Source organism: Melospiza melodia, chromosome Z (genome assembly GCF_035770615.1).
Source record: "Melospiza melodia melodia isolate bMelMel2 chromosome Z, bMelMel2.pri, whole genome shotgun sequence".
Classification (NCBI taxonomy): Eukaryota; Metazoa; Chordata; class Aves; order Passeriformes; family Passerellidae; genus Melospiza; species Melospiza melodia.
Window position 1 is genome coordinate 41,601,603 of NC_086226.1, and position 25,314 is coordinate 41,626,916.

At 38.0% G+C, this 25,314-nt stretch overlaps 2 protein-coding genes across 8 annotated transcripts in view; both read right to left on the reverse strand.

Annotated features, from left to right (window-relative positions):
* Positions 1-874: 874 nt before the first annotated feature.
* On the reverse strand, positions 875-8,865 carry F2R (coagulation factor II thrombin receptor). The gene is made up of 2 exons (XM_063180565.1): positions 8,631-8,865; positions 875-2,365 (listed from the first exon to the last, which is right to left on the reverse strand). The coding sequence occupies exons 1-2, from the start codon at positions 8,689-8,691 to the stop codon at positions 1,161-1,163; spliced, it is 1,266 nt and encodes a 421-aa protein (XP_063036635.1). The 5' UTR covers positions 8,692-8,865; the 3' UTR covers positions 875-1,160.
* A 3,872-nt stretch (positions 8,866-12,737) lies between these two features.
* Positions 12,738-25,314, reverse strand: part of IQGAP2 (IQ motif containing GTPase activating protein 2) — a 122,938-nt gene continuing 110,361 nt past the window's right edge. For all 7 annotated transcript variants that reach the window (XM_063179865.1, XM_063179863.1, XM_063179861.1 and 4 more), the window contains 10 exons: positions 24,939-25,171; positions 22,693-22,825; positions 21,193-21,295; positions 20,165-20,306; positions 18,355-18,442; positions 17,259-17,471; positions 16,242-16,402; positions 15,259-15,402; positions 14,132-14,240; positions 12,738-13,668 (listed from right to left, as the gene is read on the reverse strand). In XM_063179865.1, the coding sequence (XP_063035935.1) occupies positions 13,555-13,668; positions 14,132-14,240; positions 15,259-15,402; positions 16,242-16,402; positions 17,259-17,471; positions 18,355-18,442; positions 20,165-20,306; positions 21,193-21,295; positions 22,693-22,825; positions 24,939-25,171 (1,440 nt within the window). In that variant the 3' untranslated portion in view covers positions 12,738-13,554. The remainder of the gene's footprint in view (positions 13,669-14,131; positions 14,241-15,258; positions 15,403-16,241; positions 16,403-17,258; positions 17,472-18,354; positions 18,443-20,164; positions 20,307-21,192; positions 21,296-22,692; positions 22,826-24,938; positions 25,172-25,314) is intronic.

The following is a 25,314-nucleotide window of genomic DNA, read 5'->3' on the forward strand; positions in this document are numbered from 1 at the left end:
CTCACTCATGTACTTAAAAATGGCAAAACCTTGAGAACAAAAATCTATGCTTACATCCATTAAGGAATAGACACAATCCAACAAGAGATCATAGTTAGAAAGTCTCTCACTGTCACACCGTATGCAGAACGATTAGGTCTTGTATCACTTTTGCTGGACTAAAGACACTTTTTTTCCACTGCTGTACTTCTTGGCAGATTTCTGTGGCAAATCCTATAAACAAATTCCTACTTAATTGGATTTCCATTTTCATGTAGAGTCCTATCACCTACATGCTTGTTTCTAAAACTGAATTTCTGTTATTTTTGCTTTACTGTTCTTTGTCGCAAAAGACTGCTCCACAGAATGAAGTTAGGTATTGGTTAGCTAAATACCACAGCCAATACCACAGAAACTAATTCTCAAAAACACCACATTCCTAACTGAAATGCCTAGCAAATGGTAGCAAAACTAAAAAAACTAATGGTAGCAAAACCAAAAACAAGCTAGCTCCAACTGCTGGAAATTATCTCCCATGTCACACACTGCACCAAGCAATAGCTGGGTTTCGGTTCCTCACATTCTGAAAACCATAAAGACTGTTTTGAAGTGGAATATGTAAAAACATAAAATGAACAATTTCAGTGTCCAGAATAATGCTAAGAAAGTAAGTTAATAGATAAAAAGTATAAAATAATGCTAAGAAAGTAAGTTAATAGATAATTCTAGAAATTATATATAGGAGAAATAAAAAAGCCTGGAAAGTTATTTTCACTTTTTTCAGGAACAACTGGATGGATAGAGTGATTCCATATATAATAATTTATTCAACCTGATAGGTATAGTTCAAAATACTAAACTGGGATTTCTACAATAAACTGAACAATGCAAAGGATTTGTCTGAAAAAAAAGTTTATTTGAAAAACACTCAACAACTATTATTAAGAAATTATTTTTCCTCTCTACATTAACGTATTTACATATACTACACATCTTTATATATATATATATATATGCACACACACATACAGAATTTTAATTTGAATTGTGTATTACTATATTGGATCCATAAAGCTATGTATCATACAACAACTTGGTGTAAGGGTTTGCATTTCTTGGATATAACAGTCTTCTTTTTGTTTGCAACTGTGTAAAATTAAACAATTTGAAGACACGTTATCTCAATGCATTGCTAGTAATTTCCTGTAGACACTGTTATTCACATTAGTAGTCAATGTAGCCCTTCTAGTACTAGTGGTAGACATCAACTGGCCACTGCTGTTACTAATGTTAGGATCAAAAGTCTTTTTACAATTGAAGAGACTGAAAAATTGTCTCTGATACTGAGAAGAAGCATAGTAGTAAATAAAGGGGTCAATGCAACAACTAATGCTGCTGATAGAAACACAGAGTAGATAGGCAAAGTAGAGATACTCTAAGCTGTTGTCATACGAAAAATGGATGTAATGAATTAAGAGGAGAACATTTGTTGGTCCAAAGCAAATAACGAAAACAGAAAAAACAGCCACACACAAGAGCAAGGCACGTGTCTTCTTGTTTTGCTTTGCAACAATGGTGGAAGAACTAAGACAGCGAATGATACACACATAACAGACAGTAGAAATTATAAATGGCACTATGAAAAACACAGAAGAGAAGATAGAGAAGAAGTGGACGTAATAGCCGTGAAGTTCAGATTCTCTCAGCACATCGTGGCACGTCGTTATATTTAACCTGGGTATTTCCATGGTTTGCTCTCGCAGGAGAAAAGGAATAACCCCGGTTATTGCTACAAGCCATATGATGAAACAAACCAGTGAGGCACGAGGCAGTGTACGCCACCCCAGGGACTGCATGGGGTACACCACGGCTAGGAAGCGATCCACGCTTATGCTCGTCATAAGCATTATTGAGCAGTACATGTTGCAGAAGAAGGCAGCAGTGATGAAACGGCACATCTGAGGCCCAAAAACCCAGTCATTTCCAGAAAAGTGATAAACAATCTTAAATGGAAGCACACTTACAAAGAGAACATCTGCAAGGGCCAAATTCAGCATGTATATTACAGCTGGCTTTTCGATTTTCATCTTTTTCAGAAACACAAGTATTGCTGTAATGTTCAGAGGGAGACTCAGCACAAGCACTACGGTGTAAACTGAAGGAACAAAACGAGTCAGCCATGGACTGGTGAGGTATCTTGCCGTTTGAACTGATATCATTCGTCGTTCAGGTAGGAATGATGCAGTCTGATTGGTGGCTCCTGATCCAACTTCCAAGTCATTTTCTGTATCACCATCAACAGGAATAAGATCAGCCACCGGATCAGAAGAAAGACGGATGGAAAAGCTTCTGATGATGTGTGGTATGCTGCTGTTATTTGGAAAGCCTGAAAAGTAAAAAGTATTAAGATTAATAAGTCAATATTTAGATGGTATGGGGAAGTGAAAACATCTTTCAAGAAGGAAAGTTAAGATTACATTAGGTAAACAAAATAATAAGGGTTAATTTCTGATTCAAAGCATTTTATCAGGTTGCCCACAGGTCACCATTTTATTTTAGCTCCTCCTGCTACAAATTTAGGTAAGATGTCCTTCTTTGTCTCCCATCTCTTAGCTTGAAAGCTTTCATTAGTAGTGATTCTAGCTATGCTCAAGGATCCAATCTAATCTATGCTCTCCTTGGGCAACTTTAACACTAACACAACAGGCAATCTGCCAGCCTTGAACTGTCTTGGCCAGACCCCTCACACATTTTGTAAGAAATGAGATGCTGGCATAAGTGCCCATGCACAAAATTGCCACTAGAAGTACTAGACGTACCCATCATCAAAATCACAAAAAGTAAAAGTGCAACTAAAGCATCATGGTTTTGAAATATTTCTGTGTGCTCTGGAAACATCTTACTCAACTCGAAGGCCCCCATTAAGAGAGATGGCAGAGCAGTTCCCAAGGTAGATGTGGATCAACCTTTTGCTTGTAACAGATGGGTAGCCACAGATTGCACTGAAACACTTCCCGAGTTCTACTTATCGTAACCCACAGTGTGCAGGACAGCATGTGTCTGCCATGCCCCCAGGGCACCTCTGAAACCTACAGTTCCCTCTACAGCAAAGTCTCCTGCAGCATGCTTTCATAGCTAAGTCATGACAGGCTATCTCTTCTTTTTGAATGTAACAAGCCAGGAAATCAGTGTCATGAAGCATTAAATGTCTGGCAGGGAGTTATTTATGTAAAACAAAAACAAAAACAAAAACAACCAATCAATCAAAATAACTATTTAGGCATTATTTCAGCAAAGTTTTTTGTATGGAGAAATATTTTCTAAGACTGTAATTTTCGGTTTTGGCTTAATCTGCTTTGGCACAGAATAATTCAAGTGTACTGTGGGTAGACAGAAGTGAGAAAATTACAACTACTCAAGTAACCATTCACCTGTTTACCTGTGCAATTGATCCTTTGTTGGATCTTTGATAATTAAAACAAAAATGAGGGTGTCTTAGCTCACATCTGTGAGCTGAAAGTACATGATTCACCTGTGTAAGATCATGCTTGTTAGAAGCAATTATTTGTTCTATAGTAATTGAAACCAATTTTTTTAGCAAAATATCTGAAGGAAGCAGATGGCAAAGAGAAAAATGGCTGCATCATTAAGCAGGCAGTTACCTCCCTTTGTGCACAGGCAGTGGCAGAAGGACCCCAGCCGGCAGGGATTTTTGTGAAATTCAGACTTGAATGTGGGGGGGGGAGATCAGAGGACTGGTAAGGCAATTTGGTGATTTTATTTAGAGCGGCTGTGCTTTATGTACCATGCTGTGTCACAGCAGCATTCTAGGGGCCAGAGACAAAAGGGAAGTGTTGGAGAGAACAGTTTTCATATGCAAAGTGACTAGATTGCAACCTCTGCCTTTCAGAAAAAAAAAGATGCTGGGAGCTTGTTACAGAAACTGTAGTAGGAATGATGTAGTTTGAAACAGAAATGATAGAAGTACGTGAGATTTGGTGATTGCACAGAAGGGCACTAAACGCATTTATACTAGGGTCTCTATTCTGTCTTTTTTAAGAGAACATGAACAACAGGTAGAACTACAGAGCCTTAATCTTTAACACATTATAAACTTAGTTCAAGCAGCTGGATGGCTCAAAGAGTCAGCTCCTAGCTTTGCAGCCAAGCTGCAGCACAAGTCCTTTTGTATGACACCTCTAACTTTAGCCTGTGGCTGACATCAGAGAGTTAGGAGATTGACTATATTTAATGATCTTTGCAATAGAAGTATGTCACAAATGACAGCACTGGTCTTCATCTCTTTTGGGGAGCATTATAACTATACTTGAATGAACAACCTCCTCTCCCCATATTTCTTACAGCTGGAAGCTTGTCTCCATGGTAAAGACATCAGTAAAAGCGAGGAAAAATCTGTGAACTGTACCTACTGTATCTCCAGTACACACAAGTTTTATGAATTTAAGACTTTTAATTCTATGAGTATTTACTTTCAAACCAGAAAACTATTGAAAGAAAAGACAATGATAATTTTAGTCCCCCAAAGGTTGACATGTCCATCTTGCTTTCTCCACCATTGTAGAACAGTGTGGAGAACCAAACAAAGAGGAGACATGGTTCCATGTGAGGAATGCATGTTTTTGGGAACACAAATATAAATAGACTTGAGAGAGTAAAGCCTGGAGGCCTGGAGTTAGGAACTGTGTTGCCAAGACTAGCACTGCGTGACATGGTCACTGAGACACCAGCACCTCTCTCATCCCAGTATCCCTCAGCTTTGAAGGACCTGAGCTGTGCTGCAGTTTCATACTTTGGAGAACCAGCAAACCAACTTCATCAGTCACTGACCCTTCATGACTGAGGTTAAGTCTCTTGGTGTCGATGCTTTGGGTGCTAACCTGACCCACTTCTCGTTACTAACCCCTAACTGAGAACAGTACAAAAATATGCTACAAGAAAAAAATGCTATGACTGTGACAAGTACCTTTCACTGACTACCAGCCAGTGTATTAGCTATTGCTTATAGTTAACTGTACATTGCTAATAATTTGAATTATATCCTGAATTCTTGGCGACATCTTATTTACAAGTTTATTAGATTAAGGGATTTAGAGTCACTTTTACTCCATTACAGAAATTTTCTAAAAGTAGAATCCTATTACAATAAATCAGAACAAAAACATGTGTAAATAATTCAAGTTTATTTAAAATTATCTGGAATATTTTGGTGAAAACTATGTGTTCTTGTTATAAGTAGAGGCTTTCTAAATTCAGAGCTGAACTCAATCTTCATTCTGTCAACATCACCTCCATACTGACTCCTGTTCTCAATCCATGTCTCCATTCTGAACTTAGATGACAAGAGGTACTGCTTGCAAGCCAGCTTTGTGGAAAAATGTAATGAGGCATCACACTTGCTATTTTGGTGCCACTTGATAATATAAAGAATGGTGACTTAAACTTTCTTGATTAAACTAAATTTAATTTGAAAGCTTGACAGCCACGTATCAGTTCTTATCCTTTACCAAGCTGCTTGTATGACACAGTGTAATTCTAGAAAAAACAGTAAGCACTGCATACTCTCTGAAACAGAAAGGCAGACAAATACTGCCCTGAGGTTTTGTATTCCTTCTGTGGCAGTGTTTATGTGAAAAGGTGAAGATAGAGATTTATTCACAGAAGGGAACAGGATGAAATAATGTAATATAATTTCAAAAGATTGTAATGAACCTTCATAGCAAACAGAAAGGCCAGAACAGGAAAGAGGCATTATCTTTAAACTGGGTTAGTACAAGACTGCCAATATACAGTAGCTCTACAGAAAATCTTTTGAAACTACTGATAGCTACAACTACAACAGAATCTGTGAAATTATTCTTTCTAGCTGTTTCCAAGCTATAGATATCATTTGTCTAAAATGTATTTCACTGCAGCCTAATTATTTTTTAATAACTAAAAAAATTTTGTTAGAAAAACACAAGTACAGCTTGTGTAGCAATTACAAATGTTCAGAAGGTCATCTTATTTTCTAGGCTGCCATCCAGTCCTTTTGAAAGAAGTCAAGCTTGGTTGATTTCTATTTTTATAACAAATAGGAACTCTGTCATATCAGCAATGAGAATAACCCTTTATCAAAATATCTATACTTAAACAGGTATGAAAGAACAAGATTAGTAAACTGTGAACAAATAGACAGCAGGATAAAGCACTGAGGTTTTATCCTTGAGGTGTGTGTACTCAGGACACTGAATAATAAGCAGAGTCTTTTCTTTGCCTCCAACAAGTACTTCAAAAGGCAAAAATTAGATAGAATCAGTATGACACTCAAGTTGCCAAAGTCTTCTCTTATTCCCTGTGGTTTTTTCATCAGTTCTCCAACAAGGACAAAGAGGAATTATGTAGAAAGCTCAGCAAGTTTGTCATTGTTTAATTTTAACACTCCACAATGTGCTATTTTCTATTAATTATTACATATTGTTCATCTCACAATCAGTACACACATATGTTGTTTACCCTGACATTTTTTTTTAAATACAGACATATGTTGTAATTTCTTTTCATGTCTATTTTTATTTGCAAAGGACTACTCTGCATCCCATCTGTGAAAGAAAATACAACAGCTTTGACCAATCTTAAGCTCCAGAAGAAACTTGAAAAGTATTTCTGTAGGCCCATGAGTATGGACAGAATGTTATAAACCAGCAGACTTCACATCCCAAGGGATATCTTTGTGATGTGAGAGACTAGAGAATAGGCTCCTACACAAGCCAATTAAATATGTTCCCTGTGTGATGCTGGAGAACAAATAATACTGATTTATGGGCATTGCTGGTGACAGCTGCATACTAGCTTATAACAAGTAGATTTCTTTTATCTCCTCTTTGTATAACCCAAGTGATAAGCATCTAGAATCTAAATTACTCAATAGCCCATAAATTAGGCATATGAAGGCAGACTGTGAAGCGCATGCCAGACACGTTAATGACAAAATAAGACACAATCTTGTAGGAGTGATGATAGTTATTTGCTTTTATAAAAATAAAACTGAATTGTTTATGCGGTCACATCTCCATTTATACAGAATTCATTATTAGATTACACAACTGATGTAGTAGCAATCTGAACACATTTACTTGAACTGTTGTTTTCTTGCAACTGGGTGTCTGCTCCGTTTTGCTCTCCTATCTCATCTCTTTAACCTCATATGCTGGCTTCAACCAATATAATTACTCTATTTTGCCAGCAGTGTCCCAAGGCAGGGAAGTCCAGGCGAGTTCAGACCTTAGTCACCTTAACAGCACTGGTCAGATAGTTTGTAGGCACTTTACACCAACCTACTGCCAAGCTAGTGCTTTTTCACCTGCCCAAAGGAACAGCACAGGTCAGTAATGTGGTAACTGTGCACAGTGAAGGACGGGGGAAAAGCAGGAGAGAAGCTGCAGGTCAAGGCCAGAGCAGATCTCGGGATACAGCAGTGCACAGGCAACAAGAACGAAGTACATTGTGGTAAAAGCAGGTTATCTAGGACAATGGGGAAACTATATTATTGCAATGGCGATGAGCAGAAGAAGAGCAGAAGACATATTCAGGGGATCGGGTTTTGTTTGTTCTGTTGTGCATGAAGTAACTAGAAGAACACCACCAACAGTGAAAGTTTTGTCTAGCATTAACATGTACAGTTTGTTTTTTACACCAGCACCTCCTTTTCTTAAAAAGATATTTTTTTTTTAGACTTCCCCTTTGAACATGACTTTGACAGCTTCCTTCCCACTTGTTCTTGTGCCAAAAAGTTGTCTAGCAAAAATTATTTACCCTCTCTGATGCTTCCCTCCCAGCACAGTTACAAACACTAGGTCTATCCCCTTTCAGTTTAGCTCAGTAGTCAAAGTATGTTATGCTCTGAAATTTCCTCTTAGCTGCTCATCCAATCAGCCCTTTCACTTATGTAGGACCTGAGGCTTTACTGCATGCCATCTCGTGGGACTAAGTTATTTCTACTGCAGCGCTATCACCACTAGCTGACTGAAAGAAATCTTAAACTGAATCAAGCAAAACAATAATAGCAAAAAAACCCTGTGCTAATCTCTAAATGCACAATCCTTTGTAGGGCTGTACCTCTGCCATAAGGTGAGAGCTTACATGCATGTACGTCTTCTCTCACCTTCCTTTCCTCAGCATCTCCATCGTCTAACAAGCTCTGAGCGGGATGGAGCCATGGGCTCACCAGTTAGGGTACTGATGTTGCTGTTAGTGAATAACCCTGAAATAACCATGGAAGTCATCTATCTACTTGGGGTGCATATTCTGAACTGTTTTGTGCTGGCAGATCATCCGAAGTTTGCACCGCCCAGCAGCAAGTCTCGCCGACCAGGTCCGTTCCACCACCACCTGCTGCTGCCTGCCGCCCTCCTTAGCTACGGCGTCACCCCCAGCCATCCCTCACCACCCCGAAGAGCCTCTCCTCGCCGCTGCTATGAGCACAAAGAGCCGAGGACAACTCGGCCCGAACTCGCACTGGAGCTCCAGGCGGGAGCCGCACGGCCCGGCCCACGGTGCCGCGCGCCCGGGCCCGTTCCGGTCACGGCCCGCGCTGAGGGCACTCCGCGGGCCCCGCCGCCAGCCCCGGGCCCGGCCCCGCCCCGCGCACCCACCTGGCCGGGCCGGCGGGCAGCACAGCAGCGCCAGGGCGCACAGCAGCGCCCGGGGCCGCATGGCCGCGCCTTCCTTCCCGCACTCCCTCCGTCTGTCCGTCCGTCCGTCCGTGCGGGCGAACCTCAGCAGGCTGGGGCTGTCGAGGAGCCGCACCGGGACTCGCTGCTGCCGCAGGGAGGGGGCTGCGCTCCGGGGCGCGGCGGCGCGGGAGGGGAGGGGAAGGGAGGGAGAGAGGGAAGGAAGGGGAGGAGAAGGCGCAGGGACAGCGGCCCCACGGCGCGCAGAGCCCCGCGGCAGCCCCCGCGTCCGGCTGGGACACGGGAAGCGGTGGCGGGCTTGGCCAGGGTGAGGGGTCGGGAGCGCCGGAACAAAGGGTTATGTTCAAGGAATTATTTTAAGCTAAGTTTGCCAAATTTGCCGTCCGAATGCCTCACGGGAGCAGTTCCAAGGCCACATGAAATGCCTGCATTACTCACAGCTGAAAGATCACGCTGGTTCAGAAAAGCCCCTTACAGTTGATCTACTTCGTATAAAGGAGATGACGTCCAAGCTTGCTTTAATTGCATGTGTTCAGTAAACTGCTCTGCAAACACAGGGCAACCCAAAAGTGATTCATTGCCCGGCTCTGCCGCCCTGTCTGCTGTACAAAATCCCCGAGAAAGCGGTGCCGCTCCCCAGTCCAGTGGCAGTGCCATGGACAAACCTCGGAAAACTTCTGCATTCCTTTAGAGATGCTCATGAATCAAGAGGGGTTGAAGCAAAACCTACCTGAAAGCTGTACAAGAAAATATTTTGGAAATTTTGCAGCTATTACTTAGAAGCTTTGCCCTAAAAACGTCCCACTGATGTTTAAGTGCTTTGTGTTTACTAAGCCCGTAAGACGGTCAGAAGCTCTAAAGTGGACACTGTCTTGCTAGGGAGTGCTATCCATGCCTCAGCTGTACTGTTTACAGCTGTACAGACAAAAATGGGAAGGAGGGGAAGGCTGATTTGAACTTGCTTATATGTATGAAGTGCCTTTATTACTGCAGAAGCACCGACCTTTGTTTTTAGTGGAGAATGAAGACCCTGGAAAATAAATTTCCCTCATCATAAGTACTGATTCCCAGCAAGCTCTGTGTCCCTATGGTGGTCTTCTTACAGTACTAGCACTAGTTATATGGCATGCTTGAAGCTGACTCTGTTTGCATAGAGCAAGAAATAAATGCAAGTTTTACAGCTGGCCAGCCTTCCTACAGTTCTAGCATCCCACATGCTCTAGGAAACCTAGAAAAAATGCCTTATACTTAATTGAACTATTCATCTGTTTGGAAAATACCATGATAAGAGGTGATTATTTCATCTGGGAAGAGAGAGTGAAGTTATTCTTGGTCATTTCTGTAGTCTCACAGTTCTATAAACACACACAAATGTTGCTCTTCTAACTTTCTAAACCCAAAAGAGAACTGAACAAAACCAGGTCATTGTAAACATTACTCAGGTTCTCAAAAAAACCCATATATTGCCAGTATTTTTCTTATATTTCAAGAAGCCTTAACCAGTGGGTCAATGCTTGAGGAATACATTAGATTACAGAGTTTGTGAAACATATGAAGAGAAATTCACATTGAACCTCCAGGAAGTATTTTAGTCACAGACATTAGAAACAGTCATAGTGCTATTCCATTTCATCTTTGTAACCTAGTTATTATAAATACAACAAGTGAATAAAACTCATGCTTTTTAAATTTTATGTCTGCATATGAAAACCAAATTCAAATTTTGTTTCCTTTGGTTTTGTGAATCAACTTGCTTCTTCCTCTCAAGATAACTTATTGTAACAGAGGTGAAGAGTTCATGACTTATAAAACTTTAGTTTTTAATTCTACTTCTTGCATATTTTTCAGAATTTTGGGGTTTTTTTTAGTAGAGGTATGTTACAGAACTAAACTTCATTCCTCCTGTTAGGCACACTAAGTTTACCAAAAAAGACTGCACCTCCCTAGTGAGACTGCTACCTCATCACTGTTTGTGGAAGGAGATCGTTCTTGCTGCCAATGCAGATTACCCTGTAGCATGTCAGAGGTGGGTAGTTACTGCTGAAAGATGAGCATAGAAACATGCCTCAAAAGCAGGGAAATCAGTTGTGTATCTAGTTACAAACTTTTCAAAATCACACATGACTGTCAGTGTTTGGATTTTCTGGGAATGAAAGTTTTTGTTTCATTCCTGTATTCTTTAAAAGAAAGTTGGACAGCTAAAGGAGGTCCACAGACCAGTGCAAAGAGAAACAGAAAAATCTAGTGCTTGTGTTGGTGTTCCTATCTGCCTGGCCTAAGCAGAAGGATGTTGTTCTGCAATTCTGTGGGTAGTTTTGTATCTTCAAAGGCCCTTGAGAATGGAAAAGTTCCAAAATAAACTAAGTCAGCTGCCAAGCACTCTTAGTCAACTCTGAAGACACGTGATAGAAAAATGCAAGCCTTGGGGTTAACAGGCTAAGACTATTGCCTATTATAATTTCTTTTCACTACCACCAGTTAAGGAGGACAAAGTTGAGAGATAGGCAGGTTGTGCAAAGAAAGATGCATTTTCTCCTGTAGCAACAACTGATAGGCCCAATTCAGTTGTACTGGCTTTTTTTTTCCTCAGGTTTTGAATCAGCAATGCAAGTCTTTCCACACCACCATTTCATGACTGAAGCTGGTTTCACAAGTCCTATCTAATGTTGAAGTCCCCACATTGTATCTTACAGTAGCCTCTAAAAAGCCTTTCTTTTTTGTTGTAGTTAGTAGCTGTCAGCAGCAGTGGGTGATAACAGAATCACTTTGCTCATTTGTGTGGTGCTACACACTACCATCAATCTTATGTGGGGGTAGAAAACATTGTCAGCAGTCCTGTTCATATTAGTGGAAAGGCCCTAAATGGAACTACCTAATTGAGGAAAAAAGCTTATAAAGGAGTTCAGAGAAATTAAATGGAAATTACTCTTTGATGTGCACTAGGAAGAACAGGAAGCCCAGGAAATGGCTGGGCTGGTACACAGGCTGTACCATTCATACTTGTCATTATGTGGGAACCAAAGAAGCTTTTCTAAGCTTGCCCGCTCCAGGAAATAACTGAGGAATGTGCTATTTGCATTAGAACCAGGCAGGTACTAGATGTGTCAAGTGTATCACACAAAATTGCATTTCAAGGAGTGAGTTACTCCCATAAAGACTGTGGGTCTCTGGCACATCTCACCAGCACAACTCCAGGCTTTTGACACGTTACCTCAAGAGTCTCTTCTTAGAAGCAACATCACACCTGTGGCAGATTTAGTGCTCAGCTAGAGTTTGTTAAAAATATAGCCATTAGTCAAGTCTGTTGCAAATAAAAAGGGGGGAAAAAAAGATTGGGAATTTAATTAATATTCAAGTAAAATTCAGTTCTCTTCTTTGGAAGGAAAAGTGATGCACTGTTTTCACTTTTCTATCCAGCTATTTTAAGTGAAGCAGGGTATCAATACTACAGCACTTATGTAATATTAAAATGGTTTATACATAACCAGAAGAAAAATGGAATCACATCATAGTTTTTTAATCCTTTAATTAGGGATATTATCTGGTTTAAAGTAGTCATGTATTCAAACTTAATGTCATGCATAAATTAATACCTCTGGCAAATGTAATAATTTTTCAGCTTGTGTAGCACCACAGATCAGTTAGTATATCAGCTGAGTTTGTAATCCATGTATCTGCCAGTGACTTGACACTGTTCTATTCCCTTACCAGATTTAATACTTATTTAATATTTGCTTTTATAATTCATTCCAGAATGTCTCACTCTCCATCTTCTGAAGTGTTTGTTGTAAGAAAAGTGAGAGAAGGAAGTATTTTCTATTGGTCACATTACCTGTGGCACTTTTTCTCTGTAGGTATAAGTGGTAGTTCCAAAGCAAAATCATCATCACATTCAATAGCATAAAGGCCATGAAGTCTTCACTGCTGAGCAGCTTTTCTCAAGTGTACTGGGGACTGTCAGGCTTAGTTGCATGCAATTTTATAAATGCACTGAAAGAAGTTCATTTAATTACCATCTAGATTGCAGCTTTAATAATTCCTTGAAATGAAATGTAGGGATCAAGCCAGTTTAATTAGGTAATGTTTATTTTACATAGAACAATCTCCAAAGAATATTTAAAAAACCCAATCTAAATACTGATTTTATTGCATTTATTTTCTTACAAAAAAAAAAAAAAAAGACAGACAGGCACAATTTAGGTATTCAAATACTTCAAACTGAACAACTGTTCGCTATTCAGATTTCCCCAATACCACTCCAAAGGCTGTGAAAGTAGAAAATGTCATTTTGCACGAGGCAGTAGTGCATTTAGTAGGAATGAATCGCAAAATATATTTTTGTGAAGCAAGTCGTTATTGTTGCTTTATAATTACCTATAAAATTTTTTGAATTGCACAATAAGTTTGCTTTGCAATTGACAACTGCCACAAAATAGGTCTAGTATGTAACTAAGTAACTGCTCAAACTATCCCTTAGAAACAAATTAGGTTTTCTTTTGGTAAATACTTAAAGTCTAGTATCAGCTATATTATATATCTGAGGTAATTTTAAAAATGTTTCAATAGGAAGAGGTTTATATATTTAACTAAATGCAATTTCTGCCTACCTTGAAATCTACACAAAAGGTGTGTATCATAAAGAATATTTTGATTTGAAAGTACCAACACAAATGAAATCTTGAGCTGTTTAAATTTAGATTTCTTGGTTTTCTGTTTTTTTATCAATGCTGAAAAGGCACTGTGTACATTCTTTTGAACTTTTGGTGTTTTAGGGTGTGTTTTTAAAATTTAACAAGCATCCAATGACAACTTCAAATGTTTATAAGCAAAAAAATACTGAATAGACTTCCCGCTGATTGATGAAGTCCATGATATCTGAAAGTACTCATTTTCCATAGAACTTCTTATTCAGCAAGAATATGAGCAAATTCACATTCACTTTAGCTTTATCAAACATTTTCATTACAGCCACACCTTCATACTGCATCTGAAGCAAATCCTGAAATGAGAAAAAAATCATTAGTGTCTGTCTAAATCCATACCTTACAGTAGCAAGATGTGATAAACATCACCAATTGCAGGTCCTTCGTAACTTAAACAATTGCAAGCAAGTATTGGATACATGCAGAAAACATTACATGTCCTCTAGATCTTAAGCTACAGATGGTCAGTAACAGCAATCAGAAGAAATACTGTTTTCTGTGTATTTCCTCTTTTTTTTTAGTATTTCCTGCTTGCTGCCTGAACTAATGTCGAGGTTGATTTCATACAGTTGCCCCAAGATAAACATTAATTCAATGCCCATGCCCAGCATCCTGCAGAAGTTACATAGTTGTTCTCCACATTAGCTGCTGCTCTGTACTAATTGACTGGTTCATGGATACATGTGAAAAAATATTGAAAAGGTTTGGAGTTACACGAAATGCAACAGCAGCTATACAGCAAAATAGCAAAATTCAAACCTGGAAATGGAGCTGCACTTTTTCCATCTCAACTCCTAAAAATTTTGCTTTGATTTCAAAGTCACCCACTTCTTCTCCAGGTGTGATATCAAACATCACATTCTTAAACCTTGAAACAAGAAAGGTAATTGAATACATAGGCTGTGCAGTTTTGTATAATCCAGAGACAGCTTTGGGGAAAAAGCCTGCAAAACATAGAACTTTGACCACAAGCAGTGTCGTTGGTGTCAAAAGAATCACTCCATCCCTCCCTGCACTGCATTCCATACTGTGTCTTCTTAGAGACTATCTGGTAGTATTGGTAATATGAAATACAGAATTCTAAAATCTTTTGTACTGGAGAAACAACCCCCCAAAAAAACCCGACCCAAAAAACCCCAACCAAATAAAACAACCTACCAACTAAAACCAAACCAACAACAAAACAAGACACCAAAAAAGAAAAAAAAAGTCTTTAGAAGGTTTAGTGAACAAATTGGATCCAACACCCAGTGGACAGAAACAGGACAAGCAGATTTTCCTTCTGCTGTGCCCAAGCATCTCCTTGCAGGTACATATTTGCCTCATGTGGCTTCCCCTACCTGATAAATCCCCGTGGGGGGAAAAAAAAAAAAAAACAAAAAAAAAACTGGAAAAAACTTTTCCATGCAGCAGGTGAATGGTAAGGTGCAAAGAATGGAAGACTTTCACTACCACAGCCTTAAAATGGAAGAATATAAAAGGGATGTTAAACCACCACATCCGTTCACCCTGCTGTAGAGTGAGGAAGAGCGGAAAACCTGAGGGTTACTAAGTTACTTGAAAGTAACTAAAGTAACTGGTCAATATATGAAAAAAGATTGCTACAACTGCATAAAAACGTGGTCATTGATAGTGAGTCTGCTGCTAAACTTGCACTTGTCCATGTAAGACAGTGCTAGGGCTAGCTCGTTAAAATATTTTCCCAAAGTAATAATACAGCAAGGTACAAAGTTAGAAAAATTATAACAATTAGACTGTAGCATCCTTCTGAATGCAGAAGTCTGAGGCAATTTTAGCTGTGCACAGGAAATTGTTAAGATTTCTTTTATCAAAAGCCAGACCCCTTCAGAAATTGCTGATTAGAAAATACTTGGAATTGCACTTACTGATTGGTTTGAAGATCTTCGATTTCTAGGATGACACCTTTTTCATGAAGTCTTGCAGCTGTGTACTTTAGTGGGGTCTGTTTCAGCTTTTTGCTTCCCTTCACCTCCTCTTTTCCATCAAATTTAATTGACCTCCGTGAATTTCTAGAAAGAGAACAAGAAAATGGCTTTTGGTGTGTTTATCAGATCCTTAATACTTCAGTTACTCTTCAGCCATATTTAACTTTCTTTCACTCTTTCTTGAACTTCTCTAAAAAAACCAAATTAACATCCCAAAAAATCTAAGAGTTAGAGGAATTTTTAGCATGCAGTGAATCATCTAAATATCTTGCCAATGATTTTGAATCATCTTTTGGCACTTCTTTCAATTCTATCGTGAAATGCAACTCTGATCCTCAAAAGTCCTCAATTTTCAGTTTAAAATAGCAATTTGTAAACTTAAGGTGACATAAATGGTAAATACTCTGTAATTAGAGTTAATTTTTGGATCAATGAAGCATATACTGGGAAAATTCCTATTCATGTCAGTAAAATGTTTTCATTTTAACACTTTGGTGGCATTGGTGGGGGAATTGCTTTCAAGTAATTCCATTATATCTGAAAGGTAAATATTTAGGCATTTATTTCTCCCTTTTCTATTCTAAAAATAAACCCCAAACTTTATAAAAAAGGAAGAAACCAATAATTACTTCCCAAAGCTTCATGACCTCCAACCTTGCAAGTGGATCTGCAAAGTAACACCAATTAAATATATTGAAAACTTCTACACATCTCTTTTCATAGACATAGACTTTTCTTTCTCCAGGCAGTCATTAATAAATGCAAGACTTTAATATCCAGATGCTGACACAGTTAACAACTCTCATGGACCTTTTGCAGACTGTCAATCTGTTGGAATCAATACTTTAAACTACAGATGAACACCTGCTCTCCCTCTTGATGAAACTAAAAGACACATTAAAAGAAAGAAAGACTCAACTCACCTCCTTGTTAAGTTGTCTAAGCAAGTTTTTATATAGGTGTTATAATAATTAATTTGTTCCTCATAAAATGCTGTCTTGGAGTTAAGTGCATTCAAAGTCTGCTGGAGTTTCACCAGTTCAGCTTTTCGATGATGTCTGTATCTTCTTTGATTCCGGATATCCTAAATAAATTTATTAATTTTATTGTTTTATTAATTTGAAATTTTAAAAAGCCTCAGTTCATTACCATTCCAATTTGTAATTACAAAATCTGAATTCATTACTGAGAGAAAGAACAAAATTATCCTGTTAGTTCTTACAAGAACAGTACTTGTAGGAAGTACTATGGTTTGTTCACATGGCAGTCACCTTGCTGCTGATATATAGAAGTGGTGTTGAATTTTTCTGTGCTCTACAGGGCCTAACAGACCCAGAACTCAAAAGAAAAATGTCATTGTTGTGCTGAAGATAGTTGAATATTCTAAGGTTCTTATGGCCAGTATGGGTTGTGGATGTGGAATAGGATTTGTTGAGAACAGTACCTGTGCTTTATCAGCATCAGGATAGGCACCACATTGGCCCACGATTCTTGTGTCCTGCCTAACCACAGCAGATCAGTGTTGATAACAATCAGATTATCTTTCATAGGGGTTTAAGGCTTTTGAAACCTTATCAAGACCACAGCCATTCTTAATTGAAACACCACCAAGAAATTCCAATTAAATTGGAATTGTTAAAGTATACAAGGTTATATTGAAACATTATAGAGGAGGAGTTAAATCATCATCAGCATCAAATTCAATATCACATTTGGATAACAAAGGTTGCAGTTTTATGTAATTTATTTCAGACAGTTATTCAGGAGTGTACTGTCTCTCACTTATTTTGTCAGGGAACGAAAACAATTTGCTTTGTATGTGGATACTTCAGTAGTTTAGGGTAGCATTCCCTGAAAAATATGTGTTTTACTTCTCTAATTGGAATGCATTTAGGCTAGATGTTAAACAACATTGATATACAGGGAAACACTCAGTTTACCTTAGCAATCTCATTTATAATTTCTTGGTACTTAGTTGCTGAAGACACTAGTCCTGCTTGTTCCAATGTCCGGAGATTTCTCTGAATTTTCCTTTTCTTTTGTTCTATTGGTAGCTGCCCATCTTCAAAAATAGACTGACTGTGCTTCATTTTCTCTGGAGTTTTGGAATCTAAGATGGCACGTTTTTCTACAAGCTTCAAATTCTCAGATTCCTGGTGGGGGGGGGGGAAATCCAGAACAGTTATTTTCCAGATTTTAATAACAGTTAAGAGTTCAAGTACATTGAATTCTCAAGTACATTGAACAGGAGATTTTCAAGAATCAGGGCGCAATCTTTATGTCCTATTACCACTTGGTCTAAAAGTACCCCATTTACTATGCCTTTGGACATACTTTAGGTACATAGTGACAACGCTGAGACACACATTTGAATTAATCAAAATGTCTAATTCAGCCAGGCTCAATAACTTCACCAAGTTGTGGGAAGACTGTCCAGATCTCACATATGCACAGAGGTGAGCTAAAATCTGCACATTATTAGAATGCAGTTTTGTGTGTCAGTGTCTACGGGAGAGACTGCAGCTGTGGGCTCTTCCCACTCGATTCCCATACTAAGGATAGCAGTAGTTCCCTGAGATTTGCTTGTATAGATTAAGCAAATAAACTAAAGGGTCAGGCAAGCTGAGTTACAATACTGAATTTAATGGGTGGGAAAAAAGATAGAGTAGAAAGGTTCACCTCAGCTATTTCTTGTATTATAATACAGGAGAGAAAAGACAAAAAAAAGTAAAGAAAAAAATATTCTAGTCACACTGTAGTGACTCCAATACAGTAAGAAAAAAATATTCTAGTCTAGTCCAGCTCACACCAAGATTTATATTTTGTTTCCATCTGAAGTTGTTTCCAATTATACAGTAAAAAACCCCAACTATACAAGTCTCATATTTTAAAGACTAACTCTGAATAGTCTAAAACCATCAACAAACAATTGCATTGTTATAATGTGATGGAGAAAGCTGTCAGAGATCTGTAAAGATGTCCAAATAGCTATAATAAATTACTTTCTTCCCTATTCAGGCACAGTATAAGACTTACCTGTTGTGCAGTGGCTGGTGTTTCTAATATTTCTAAGAGTGTATCCCCTGGTTGTGTTCGTATCACATCCACAATGAGTCTTTTGGTCCTTTTGAAAAGGATATGTAGATATTACAACACAGTTATCACTGTATCACTTGTACATGTCATTTCTTCGACCATAAAAGTAGTAAACTCCCCGTTTATTATGGATTATTGGTAAAATTTGCTTTCTAGCTTTTTACGTTTCACAGCTTCCTTTAACAACATTGAGGATCTGGTTTCTACACAGTCTGAAGAGAGAAACGCATGTAAGCTTCCCTCCATTTATTTTAGAAAACAGACAACCCACTAGCGCAGTAAAACAATTACTGTTAATAAAATACAAGCAATTTTATTAATTTTGTATTAATGTGGATTTTAATTGTGATCGTGACAAAACAGCAAACAGAAATGTAATGTTTGAAAAGCCTGAACTACTCATCATTCCATTAAGGGTCATATTTACTGAATACAGTGGAAATGCACTCAGAACTGCTGAACTTTGAAGGAATTTTTCATTTGATGTAGCGCATTTACACAAACCACTTAAGGACACATATTTCTCTAGTGACAAGAGACAAGAAGCATTTCCTTGCTAAAAAAGGGAAGCTGCTACACCCTGATATGTTAACCAGTTCTTTTCTTGGTAAGAATTTATCTCATTCCTGCTGCCTATTTGTTCATAATACTTCCAAGAACATCCTACTACAGAATTCTTTTAATTTAGAGGACAGGTTACTGAAATAGTTCATTATACTTAACAATTAACAGAAAATTAAGGATGTAGCTTAAGTTTCCAAGAAAAATGTCTAAGTATTGTAAAAATTTCTATGATAAAGCCTAATAGTTTAAAGTGATAGTCTACCTAAGTACAGTTACTTCTTCAGAAGTAAAACATCACTCCATTGAACAAATCCAGAATACCTATTTCTGATTTAAAAAAACCCAGACAGCTTAATAGATCAGATTTTAATTACAGCCCATGTCTGCCCTCCTAGTTATTGGTGCTGTCTTTGCATTTTAATGTGAATTTTTGCCTTCACACACATGGGGTCCATATAAGCACAGTAATAGAAGACAGCGATATCCTGTTCTCCCCCTTTCTAAGATTGTACTAAGATCTGAAGTAGGCCAATCCCTTTTCTGGATAGCTTGAAATAACATCAAAAGATGGGTGTCAATAATGTAAAAGAAGTGCTGTTATATAATTAATTTTTACTATAAAGTAGCCTGCATTCCAGTGTATCCCTGCAGCCATTTTTAAATTTGTTTCCAAGACAAAATAAACACAATTTTCTTTCTTTCCTGGATAAAAGCATGAAGCATGCACTATTCCTGCTGAAGTAACAGTTACATTCTTTAAAAAAGGCTGATGACAGTATATCTGGAAAGTGTTTGTTTTTGAGGGGGAGGAAAGGACATGGTAATACTGTCTGACCCTTATAAGTGTAGACTGCTTTTCATCTCTGCTTTCCCAAGGCTGTGGCATTTTAAAGTAGAGTGCTTTTACAGCTTCATGAAAAAACGTTTCCTAGATAATGATACAGTCATGCTCCAAAACACAGATGGCAATATATTTCTTTTCTCTGGAAAAACTGACAGTTATTCTGAGTTTTGTAAAAGTTTGAGTAGCACTGAACACAAACTGTCTTTTGAAAACTGAATGCACTCAGCACCTCAGAAATGTACTTAGGCAGGGTAAATATTTAAAAAGCAATAGTTAGAAGCAAACAAACAAACAAACAAACAATAAGCATTGCCAGAATATACATGTTTGAACAAAACTTACTTTATCATCAAACTTTTGAGATCCTGATCTTCACCTTCTCGTAACTCATATTTGCTTGTTAGAGACAGTGAAATCTCTGTTTTTGCAAGTTGATTCAGTGTGCTTTCCCTGTTGGGGTCATTGGGATCAACAGCTCCTTCCCCTAAAAAGGAAACACATTTTACTCCAAGTTTTCCAATTTTCCCACGATTCAGCACATGAAGCAAACAAGTACCTAGATGAATCACTGTAAACAATCAGAAATATTAAACTTATTATATAGCGCCTCCAGCTCCTTCCACTTAGAAGCAGTCTTTTTTTGGGCATTGAACAATCAAAACAACAACTTAGCTATTTATAAGCCCAGCTACAAGGTTTTGGAAAGTAAACCAATCCTTGCTTTTCAGGCTCCTGATGTGCAAAAGACTTTCATGTTGTCTCCTTAAAGTATAATACAAGCAATGTAACATCCTTTATCCTGACATGCAGTGATAATGAAGAAACAGAAGAATAGCAGCTATGTTAACAGGCTACTCACTTGAATGTTGCTGTTATCCATGACTCCTAGCTACTTTCTAAACAGTTTTCTAATACATGTAAATTAAATACCACTCAAATGCATTACTTTCTAAGAAATTTGCTAATTTTAACAAAGTAATTTTTATTTGGATAATTAAGTATCAAAAGAAAAAATGGCTGGTTTTAGAATTTTCTTTATACTTTGTTTAAGTTTCTACCTAACACTAGCAAATCTTAAGATCAGCTTGTTAAAAAAAAATCACTTGTTTCCTATCTGCACAACTGGATCACTCAAAATAATCGTAATGTTTGGATTTTGAAACACACATTAATTTTTAGAGCGAGTATTGCAGTTAAGAAAAACATTCAAATATGAGGTTCAATGTTACAATAAGGGTTTGGAAAATAATTCTGTAGTAAACAGAGAAGCAGAAGCTATTGGTCTGAGAGACACAAGAGTATTTAAGTCAAGCTTCTGTTTAATTCGGCCCCTAAAATGAAGTTACCCATAAAGACAAAAAACAACATACCAAGGAAAGATTCTATATCAGGAACAGGTCCCAGACCTTCCAGCAATTCATTCAGCAGGTCATTAGTTTCAGTGGCAATGGCATCCTGGTGTTCCAAAAGCAGCTATAAACAAATGTAAATGAAATCATCATCCAGAAAAAGCTTTCCTGGAGTCTTTATACTTGAAACTAAGTCTGGAAACTAAATATTGAAAAACACAGACCTATCATGATCAGGATTATGGAGGACCTTCCCAAGATCAGGAAGCACCCTGGATTCTGGGCTAGAGTTTGGAACTGCCCTTGCTGTAAAACAGCTTGTCTTGCTTCTCCAGCTATTGTCTCTGGAGTGCTCAATATCATGGCTGAGCAGAAGGTTTGCAATTAGGACTAACAAAGTCCTAATTGTCACAGAATAAAGGATGGTAATCCCAAGTAGAGCATTTTGGTGCTGCATCCTTAACACCCAAAGGAATAAAGTGTTGGTGATCCACAGAAAGACACCTATTTTATGTATATCCATTCCAGTAGCTTACAACAGTGTCAGTGGTACCTTTCAGAAAGGACTATATTTTCTAAGTGAGGAACAAGCTCTGCAGCACCCACTGCACCACCTAATAGACATGTTATGCCAGTCACTAGACTCACTGGAAGGACTAAGGTTCACATACAACTTCTGGTCATTACCTGCAGGCAGAGGTCTGCTGCTTCAAAAATTAAAAGAACAGGCAAAAAGACAAACCAGAAAGTTGTTTTTAGGTTATTAGTTTTCACTTGAATGAAACTAAATTGTAGAGTGGCCTACTGTGAGTGTGGCATTCTGCCTTTTCCATAGTGTATCTGGCAGTATTTGAGATTCTTTGTGGTGTTTGCGGCCTTTTTTTCTTTTTTTTTTTGATGGGGAAATGTTATTGTGGGGGTTTTTTTTGACTTGGGTGGGAGAATACACAGGGGACATACTGCCAGCCAGGAAACAGATAGTAGTATCCAAGTTTTAGGAGGAACAAGTGGTAAAGATTTAACTTACGCCCTATTAAGTCATGCTTCAGACTGCAGTTATTCTGCTAGTTACCCACAGTAAGAACAGGAGTGATACCACAGCGGCATTTTTTCTAAATCTGATGTTTTCCTCAGCTTCCAAGAAGTCACATGACAGAATGCCAGAGCTGCAATTTTCTACTCCCAAGGATTTTCCTTCAAGCTTTCACTTTCTTACCCAAGACAGAAGATTGTTTTAAAGTTGGAAATGTCACATGAGACTGGAACATAATTGTTCTTTCCCCTCATCAGAAAGTGTTACATACTAACTATTATTCAAGATGATGCTTTTGCATGAAAGCAGCATTTACATTTTTCCTAGGAAAAAAATAAAATCTAATATTCAGCTTCAGAACATTTCAGAGATGAAGTGAAGAAATTACTTCAAAAATAAGAATGAAAACTACACTTTCCCCAGAGAGTGCAAATATTTGATAATCTGTATACTATAGTCCATTGACTAGTCTATTTTGATTGACTTACTGAATGGGTATTGATAATTTCTTCAATGGAAATATATATGACAGGCTTGCTAAGGGTCACCATATCAGAGTATTCATCAATATTGAATTTCTCCTCTGGTTCAGGAACATCACACGCTGCTTGAAAAAAATTCCTAAGAGAAAATGAGAAAGACTTCAATAATTGTCCCTTATAAATTCACTTTATTTAGCCTGTATAAAAAAGCCATAGTCAAGTCTTTGACATGCATTATGTTTCTTTTATTGCCTGCAATCTACCCTCAATGTTTCAAGGAGGCAATATGTCAATATAAATAAATCTTCTCTTTCCTGGGTAGCTGGTAGAAGACTGTTTTAAAGGGGCTGGGTTTTTCCCCCTACTTAGTAAACAAGGTAAATTTTAAGGACTTAGAGAAATATCTATTTAATAGCCATTAAATAGATATTTCTCTAAGTCCTTAAAATTATGAAAGGATTTCCCTGTTATTTTATGAAGGCAATTCGCAGTATGAGGTGTGCTGAGAAGGAATGGATTGAAACACATGCACAAAATTCCCATTTGTCCCATAAATATTTATATTGCTGTTAGGCCAAAAATGAGGTGCTCAAAATGAGAGAAAATGTAGATTGTTTATAAATAGAAGAATCTTGAGAGGAAAAAATGCAGAGTGTGGTTGAAGTGTTACTTCAGTATGACTAGCATGCACATGGAGTACTGAGACCTGCTTCCCAAAAGGACAACTGGTGTCTCTCCAAGCTACTGACTTCTTCAGGGATGAGCACAGATAACCAAGAACCAGCAGGGTCCTCTTGTAGAGAACCACTTTGTTTACTGAAGTGAAAAGACCTGAAGTGCAGCAGCTGGGAAAAACAGGGTTTTGGATGATGCCTATGGGTTTCCTGCAGGAGTCATATTGTGCCAGCCCTATGGTGTTGAACAGGATATGTGTTTCAGGTTCACAGCACCTTTAAAGTACTGGAAAAGAATAATTAAAAAGAAAAAAGAAAATGGGCTGAGATCCTTCACTTTGGAGAGGAAAAGCTGGGGACTACACATCAAGTTATAAAAAATCACAGTGGTATTGCATGAGATGTGTTCAGAATTCATTAATCAGTCCAAAAACTAATGGCCAGTAGGGTATGCAATGAAACTGCAGGAAAATTTTAATTTTAACTAACAGGTAGCAAACTTCTAAATATTGCTACAGGAGGAGTTGTGAAGGCAGATGATCTCAAAGGCTTAGGAAGGGTGTGGACAAGTTTCTGCACAAAAGTAAAAGATCCAGGCAGGCGTAAGAGCTTTGAGCTTGTTTTGCTAATATTGTTCCAAAGGGGAACAGGCAGCTAAGGGCAGCCAGTGTTGCTGTCTAAGAAGGGCTTAGTTAAAGTACAGAGCATAGGCATACAGATATATAAGTTAGCTTAATTAGGAGAGGGATTCTTCCTTTTGTAGCAATCAAGGGCTGACTAAAGCAGTGCTCTTTTATTAGCATTTGTTATTCTAGCTGTAACACTTTCTACTTTATAGCTTCTTCATGTTTATGTCATGCGCCTAAATACTTCATTAAAATTACTAATTATCTTATTATTATTAAAATTACTAATTTTCTATCATACTTTTTATTAATTGAATTATCTCTGTGTCCATGATTGACGTCTTTCAAGGAAACACATTATATGAACAGTGCATTTGCTTTCACAAAGGGCAGACACTAAAGACAGAAACTCTGAGTGCAAGTTTATTGCAAAACTCAACAATACCACAAAGTAATAGCAATGAATGGGCAATAACCTGAAAGAACTTGTGTCCCAGAATGTAGGAAAACATGCAGCTTCCTACAATTGCAAGATAAAAGAATGATATCTGTGTAGAATCCATCAGCAAAGATGAGAGAATAAAAACAAACCCTACAACTTTGTCCTGACAAGTATTTTTGTCTTCCTCAGACAAAATGTCCAGATGTCCTCCCAAATCAAAGGAGACATCGATTTGTCTGGATAATGAGTTACCACAGTCTGTTCTAAGTCTGTTTTGCTGAAAGGAACTGCAAGCAAGACAGCAGAGGTGATCTCAAATTAATGCACAAGCTAAAATACAACCTGTTACTCCTGCTCCAGTTTCCTTGTCAGTGAGCATTTCTCTTTGCCACATCACTCAACATTTTTAATATTTTGAACAGGAAATTCCTATCAACAAGGAGTCCACCTCCCTTACTCATCCTAGAGGAAAGTTCTTACTCTGTAGGTACTTGTGAGGGCTGTGCATACCTGAACTTCTGGTAGGTCTGTGAGAGGTAAGTGTTCATAGATGACAGATGTTCACTTTCTCCTTCAAAGAGTTTGTTAGAAGCAGCATGCTGGAGGACTTTTGCCACACAGCCTAGGTTCCTCCTCTGGTCAGGGTGTATCTGACCCCCAGCTGTTATATCAATTATATCAAAGCCATCAGGAGCAACTATGGCCGGGTTCATGTAGCGATAGTACAGAAGGTTGCCAACAATCTAAAGAAACAGTTAGAGAAAGAAGTTAAGAGATCTTTCCTTTGCATACAGGAATGACACCTTACAAAACATGACCAATCATTTCTACTTCTAAATTAGACCATAGGAACTGGTGCTACAAGAATCCTTAAGACACATATTAT